The sequence below is a fragment of the Bombus impatiens genome, unplaced genomic scaffold, assembly GCF_000188095.3.
Source record: "Bombus impatiens unplaced genomic scaffold, BIMP_2.2 scf_0815, whole genome shotgun sequence".
Taxonomy (NCBI): Eukaryota; Metazoa; Arthropoda; class Insecta; order Hymenoptera; family Apidae; genus Bombus; species Bombus impatiens.
The window spans coordinates 854,627-861,915 of NT_177234.1; the positions used below are offsets into that span (position 1 = coordinate 854,627).

Sequence of the window (7,289 nt, forward strand, 5' to 3'; positions counted from 1 at the left end):
GAGAACTTTGAAACGATCGATGTTCGAGCCACATCCGCTGCCGCTCAGGGCCGTTCTCGAGGATATCGGAGGCTGGACCGGGAAACGACTCTTTGTCCGACGCCGAAAGCGCGCTTTCTTCCACCGATTCTCGTGGTCGGTGAAATCGTACGCGCGGATAAATTGCCCGGGCCGCTGTCTTGGTTTTTACAATTTCACGGTTTCTGGCTACGCTGACGCGAGCATTCGCGCACCGTGCAAAAGAAACTCGTTCCTTTTCTCTGGCCTCGGCTCACCCTCCGCCCCGGGTATTTGACCGGTCGAGGATTTCTCTCGCGGAACTTAAGCACGAAACCTTGGCTTTTGCGCGATTCGGGTGGCGACGTGTGATCCGCAACGTTTATTTCGTCCCCTCGACGACTACGACGACGACTTTTCCCAAGTGCTCGAAACTCGTCAAAGCTTCTAACCGCGATATCGATAAACCGGAACAGCTAACAAGGCAAACGATGGAACTCCAACGGTTCCTCGGAGGTTCGTTAGATAGAGAACGCCTTGCGATGCATAATTTCGCCGATCTGCGGCTACAACACCGATGGCTGGCGCGAGTCGGCTCTTTCCGACTAAACGACGCGGAACGCGCGCGTTATTGTATCAAGTTACACCTCCGTAGTAGTAAAGCGTGCCATTGCGACTGCAACGGCAATTGTTAAAACATTGTGCAGTGGAGAGAGCGCTCGGGCCTCGAGTAAGGCACGAACATTCGAGTCGTAGTAAAAGTTTGTGGTAAATGTTATTGCAGTCTAGACTAGCGCGCTGTTCGCTCTTTCGAGTAACTCTAGGCTTATAAACATTACCACAATCTGTTACCGCAATCGAGCAGCTAACCAGTAAGGAAACAGAAGTCACGGCCGCGGCGCGTCGTCCAAATGCCCTCGAGCGTGCTACCGACCGTAAGAATAAAAGGGCCGGTCGAGGAAAACGTGTCGAGTGATTGTTTGCCAGGGCACGTTCTTTCCATCGAGTTCACCGGCGTCTTCGGGACGAAACGATCGCGATCGCTTCCTTCGATCGATTCTTTCGTCGATTCGATCGTTCGTATCGCCGCTCGTTTCGTTGCTCGAAGCGTAGTGGAGGGAAAATGCGGGTAAATTCCGCGAGAATCAGGACAACGTTCCATCGTTGCGGGATTTACGAGCCGGTCGAATGTACGCGAGTGTACACCAAAACGGGTAGCTGACCCGCCATCAGCAGTTCAGAGCTATATGAAACCCTGACGTGGCTGGCAGGGTTGTAATTGTCGCCCTTTGTCCGTCATACGAGCTCGCAGTGCCTCGGTGGCGGTGAACCGCAAGCTTTCCCGGCCTTGCTGGAACCGAGCGCCGGCTGCGCGGGCATTATCGCATCAGGTGCTTAATCCTAACTTTATCACCTGCGTCTATCGGCCCACTTCTGGAATGGATCTTTCCTCTCATCGCTATTCTCCATATCGTTCCTCTTGCTGTCTCGATATTTAACCAATTTTTCAACGATTATCGTTTCTTCGGTGCCACAGCTAACTTTCGAGTATTCCATACGTACGAACGACCCTTTGTGCGCGGGTCTCGGTCCGTTTCGCTTTACGTTCGGTATTTTCGGCGAGGAATTTCTCACTCGAACACCAGCAATTCCTTCGAATTGATCCCGTATCGTGCTGGAAATTACAGCACACTGTAAACTGAGTTACGCGTTTGCAGTACGAATTTCACCGCGGTCGAGCTCCGCGTTTTTCCCGGTCTAGCTGTTACCGCCACGGCTGCATTTCTCAGTTGGCATAAATACCCTGGCGAAAAACGTCTACCAAATGTTGCAGGTATTATGAAAACCCATAAACTAAGGTTCCGCGCGGTGGCCTTCTGCTCGAGGTCTAGCCGGCTGTCGATCGATAAGCGCCAATGCGAACTGTTTCAGACGTTTATGCACAACGTGGTTGGTCGCATCTTTACGCGAGACGTCGACCGTAAATGGCTACACCACCGTGCCAGTGAGCCGATACTCGCATCCTCCGTGGACGATCGATTATCGTTTCGTTCCAGACGTCCTGACCGAGTTTTCTACCTACACTTCCCTTTCATACGTATATCTTCCATCGTATTGCGAGATAAATGAAAAATTAATCACCTTTCCAATCGTACATTTATGATTTCCGTTTGCATCGTGTTTAACTTACCCGAAAAGGGATCGAAAGATGTTTTTATATTCGCCGTTTATTGCGCGGTATTCCCTTTCAGAACGTCACGCGATCATGAATGAAACAAAAAAGAAGGGAAAAGAATGATTTTCATGGCGACAATAGGGTCATCGAAATGTCGCAGGTTGCAGAGCAGTGTATCGTGAAGTCGCATCCCGTTACGCGTACAAAACGCGCGCCTCTATTTTTTCGAGGATTCAATGGAGATTCCGCTGCGGGTGCACGCACCATCGGAGTTATGACGACAACGAGTGAAAACTGAAGCGCGTCGTGATGTGCCGGCAGGTGTTCACCGATCGATCGATCGATCACCGGAAATCCAGCCGGCATCGAACAAAACGCGTCCCGCGTTCTCTTTGTTCGCGAACGTTCCTCCTCCCGTTTTTGTATCGACGATCGACGCTCGAATAACGAAGCTGTCGTGTTTTTAAGGACGCCAGAGTATCGTGTTTCTGGAGTATTTTTATTAATGAGATAGATAGAGACAGACATGGATTTGTATCACGGAATAAGTAGATACTCCATCCTCGGTTAGCCTCTCGTTTGTTACAAAGATACAACCGTACGATATGTACGCGTACACGGAAGGATCGGTGATACTCACTGGTTTCCGAAACTCTCGTATCGTGAGCGACTAGAAGCTGGGCCGCGAGTGAGGCTCGATGACCGGAAGTACTCTCCGCTACGCACTCGTATCTGCCGCTGTCCTCGGGTTTCGCGGAGGATATCACCACTTTCGATCTCCGCCTGCGAACAGATAACGTGATATTCATTAGACTTTCAAGACCTTGTGCCTATATAAAAGCAAAGTTTACACCATCGACACGGGGATTTGCGATAATCGTTTGCTCTGGTAATATTCAATGGAAACGCGGCCAGATAGCGGATTAGTTCGTTTATTATCTTTCCAACAAGTACACGAATATCGAGGTGGCGTGGACCGAGCTCGCGTACCTTTCTTCGAGTCCCGGGAGAAGATTGCGCAAAGTTCGGGCAAACAGGAAGTTTTGCCTGCGCTCCCAAGGATCCAAATACACTTGCCTGCGAGCTTCCATGGGGTTTAGAGCGGTCTGAAATTTCTGGACTTCTCTATCCGGGAAAACTCGTTTTTCCGTATGAAGAAGCCGAAACTTCTGCCGGGGAGCTTTCGAACTTGCCCTCGAGACGCCGGCAAATTTAATAACTTTTCAAACACTGCGGATTACTGCCGGCGAAATTCCCTCGTAACGCAAATATATCGATAACGATCGATGCGGTTCCGGACGTGTTCTACCCACGTCACGTTTCTCCTCTGTTTTATCTCGAATTCCAGATTATTTCCTAAGCTACGCGTCGAAACGTATGAAAGCCGCTTAGGAAAATCGTTGCCGCCAACTTTACGCGCGATCCGTGCTCCTTCGGGAACGAATATCGAATAGGAAAACTACTAAACTGCAAATACTCCGCTTCGACCAACGATGTTGGTTTGCAGCTGCCTCGAGACGTCGATGCGTTGGAAATTCGAAAGAGTGGAGCAAGAGAGCAGGGACAACGGAGTCCGGTAAATTCGAGAACAGGCAGTTGTTGGCTTGAGATAGAAATGCAGAAGCTGGCAAGGTCGAATCGCCGGGAAGCAGCGAGGAGCGTGGCATTTCCGATCGCGAGGCAAAACGTGAGTTCGTCCTGAGATAGCTCCTTAAATTGGAAGCGATTCAACCGACTCTGGAATGGTCCCTTGTCTCCTTCCACTTGTCAGAGGAGTTTCTCGATGGCCCTGTATTACGCCGCAATCTAGCGAGTCCACGTACTGCGACTCGGAAAGTTAACGGACCGAAGAGAAGAGGAGCTTGATCGTAAATCCACAGTCGGCTGGAATTCGCAGTCGGAATTTCAAGGGTGGATCTTCGACTCTGGCCGAACATGTCAGACACCGGCCTTTTTCCTCTTCGTTTCGATAATTTTCGTCTTGGTAGTTCCACACCACGTTCTTAAGAACCTCGATGAAAACGTGAATCGAAGCGACGCAGAAAGAAAGAGCCGGTAAGCTTTTTGGCGGTTAAATGACGCGAATGCCACGCGCTGGCGCCATAATCCTTCGTCGATCGAATGCCACGATGGCTTAGAGGAGCTGTCATTTCGAATTGGTTTTCAAGCTTGGCTGGCGCAATTTTGAAACCGAGATAGGATAAAATGGACAGCGCCACTTTCCACTAATTCCAGCATTTCAACTGCAGCGATGATTAACGAAACGCGTGCGCAAATCGCGATTGGATCGAACGCAATATCCGTGCCCGTTGCGCCGTGAACATCCGGAGAATAATCCCTTAATTGCGGCGAGATCGATGTTTTCTCTGGTCCGTCTACGCTGTTATTAATTTCGCCGTGTTGTCTCCTCAGCGAAACTCCATCCAGCTAACAACCTGTCTCGCACAATTTCATCCGACGAACGTTCTTCTTCGATCTGTGCGTCGCGATCGTGCTCCACCATCCACCATTCGATCTACCACGTACCGTAGGAATCGAATCGAGGAATTTCGCATCGAGAACGACCGATTTTCAGAGAGAAAGAAGCTCGCTCTTTGCTGCGAGTTCAACCGAGATTTCGCGGAGCGAGAAGTTTTAATTCGCCAGCTCTTAGGGCGGATCGAAGCGTGACGAAAGAATTGAGAGATCGCCGAAACGGATCGAGGGACGGGGTAATTGCCCTCTCAGGTGGAAGGCCGAGAGGAGTTAAAGGTAATGAAAGCGAAGAGTAGTGCGGTGAACACAATTTGCGCGGCCCCTGCATTAACTTCAACTTTTTTCCTTTACGGTCGACCTTTATGCACCTTTTACGCGATACCTTGGTTCCACGGCTTCTTCTCGTACACCCCGTACGCGTGTTTACATAAATGTATGCACGCGGCCGATATCAGAGGATGAATACAAGATCAGCGGTGTTTTGCATTCAGGAGCTTGAATTTGCCGAAGCTTCGCCGTAAGCTTGTTCCCCGTCGTTTTCTATTTCCTACCATCGGCAATCTTACATTCGAAAGATCGATCGACTAGAAATTTTCCAATTGCAACGTTCTCAGAGGACGAGCATTTTCCGCAACACCCACTCTTGTGCCAGATGACGACCGACGGTTGCGAAAATGAGATTTTCATTGGCATCGTTTGTCGACCCTTTTCTCTCCCTTTTTTTCGATTACCGAAAAGCGGCAGCCTCCGAAAGGTCCGGAGCCGCACAGGTCGCAGCGAAAATATTTGCACGAGAGCGGACAGCTAAGGCTTGTCGTCTGTTCATCCCCTTTAAGCGATTTCGCATGCGAGCGTTCACGAGATACGGAGATACATAGTGAACGAGAGAAACGTTGGCTGAAGAGAAGAAGAGCTGGCGAGTGGGGAAGGAAGGACGAAGAAAAGAGAGAGAGAGAGATAGTCTGGTGCGACGGTCACGGGGAACGAGAAAAAAAGAGAGGCGGAGAATGGTGGCGCGAGAGGAGCAGACGGAGAGGCGGTGGAACCACGCGCACGCCATGGATCCAGCAGAGAAGGGTTTCTAATTTGGTGCCGCGGCAAAAATCGACACTCCGTCTAGACTACCGCTACTCTCCGGTTAGTAGACGCGTATATATGCCACCGTGAGAGAGAAGAAGCTTCCAGGAGAATTCGACCGACGGAGAATGAGAGAAAAGGAGCGAAATAGGGGGAAGGAAGAGGGTCGGGCGGAGAGAAAGAAAGAAAGAGAGAGAGAGAGAGAGAGAGCTGGAAGCATGGGCCGATGGAGAGGGATAAACCGAGATTTCTATTTATGTATTCCACCTCGTTCATGAGTCGGTCCGTCTTTCGCGCTCTTCTTTCATCTCGTTACGTTTTTGCGGCCGGTTAGCCTACCGATCCTCCTCCCTGGCCGTCGTACCGCCACACCGCCATCCCTCCGCGAACCCCTTTGACGCGTTCCAAAGGGAATCGATCCACGAGGATCTTGTAACGACCGGCTCAGGCGAATCGCCAGCTACGCCGCGCCACGCCGCTTCCCGAACTCAAGGCCGTCTGCGGAAATTTCCTCGCAAAGTTTCCGCGCGAGGAGATAGCCTAGCGTGAGTCGACGCATCCGGACACCTTTTTCATCGAGTCCCGCTTTCGCTCCGGAGCCTTTCTGCTTTTAATTACTCTCGGCGAACGAGGATTTTTCTGGGATAGAGCCGGGAAATAAGTTGGAAAGTTGCTTGATTACCGAAGAGAAACTTGGGAGATCGATTTTCAGTCGTAACACGTCGATACGTCACGTCGATAGCGTCGCCGCAGAAGACGTTAATATTAGATGGATCGCGGAAATTAAAAGATCGGAAGGAACTTACGGCGGAGCTGTTCGTTGCGTTGCATCAAACGGGAACCCGGTTACCCGGTTCGGATAACTTTCAAAAACGTCGCAGGCTTTCGATTATGGGTACTCCGATATTCCGCAAGGTGATGTCACAGGCGTGGAGATTAGGCGGTAACTCGAAAGCTTAACAGGCCAACCGCCTTAAGAATGGATTTTACGATCATCCTAAGTGAATGCAGCCCCTCCACTTACTCCATGAGATAAGTACGAAGGCGCTAGGAGTACCTATACGTAACTTCCCCTTAACGTTTCAATAACGCGCCTCATCCTGACTTACAATCCCTATATCACTATAACACCAAATAACGCTTCTTGTACTTTGCACGAGTATCCCTCGTTCCAGCCACGTGTTAACTCCACCTCCACCGACGCTTTTTCTCATCATATTTTCCCGTTGATCGCGTAACGAACGGGACCCAATTCACATCGGCTGGCTCGTAAATCTCGCTCGGCGCAATAACGTTCGTCAAATCGTCGTTCAGCCCACGTACTCGCCTACGTCTCGCGAACAAAAGCAAGTGCGATCGCACCGTCGTTACGCGATCGTTTGCCGGCACGTTAATTCGATATCGTTGATTCTCGATATCGGACACACGCTCGTCGAACGTTTGCGATTTTTGCTTCGATTTCTTTATTTCTATGGACCGTGTGTTTCTACGTTCGCCTACTTCCGGGCAGAATTCACGGCTAACTACCAGCGCGCTCGACGAGCCGCGATAAAACCGAAGCTGG

General features: G+C 50.5%; 1 protein-coding gene across 1 annotated transcript in view; it reads right to left on the bottom strand.

The window, feature by feature from the left end:
• LOC100743681 (pro-neuregulin-2, membrane-bound isoform) overlaps nucleotides 1-7,289 on the bottom strand; it is a gene marked incomplete at its 5' end in the record, with an annotated part of 65,225 nt that overhangs the window by 37,479 nt on the left and 20,457 nt on the right. Inside the window, one exon of the mRNA XM_003492694.3 lies at nucleotides 2,814-2,956. Coding sequence (XP_003492742.1) covers nucleotides 2,814-2,956 — 143 coding nt within the window. The remainder of the gene's footprint in view (nucleotides 1-2,813; nucleotides 2,957-7,289) is intronic.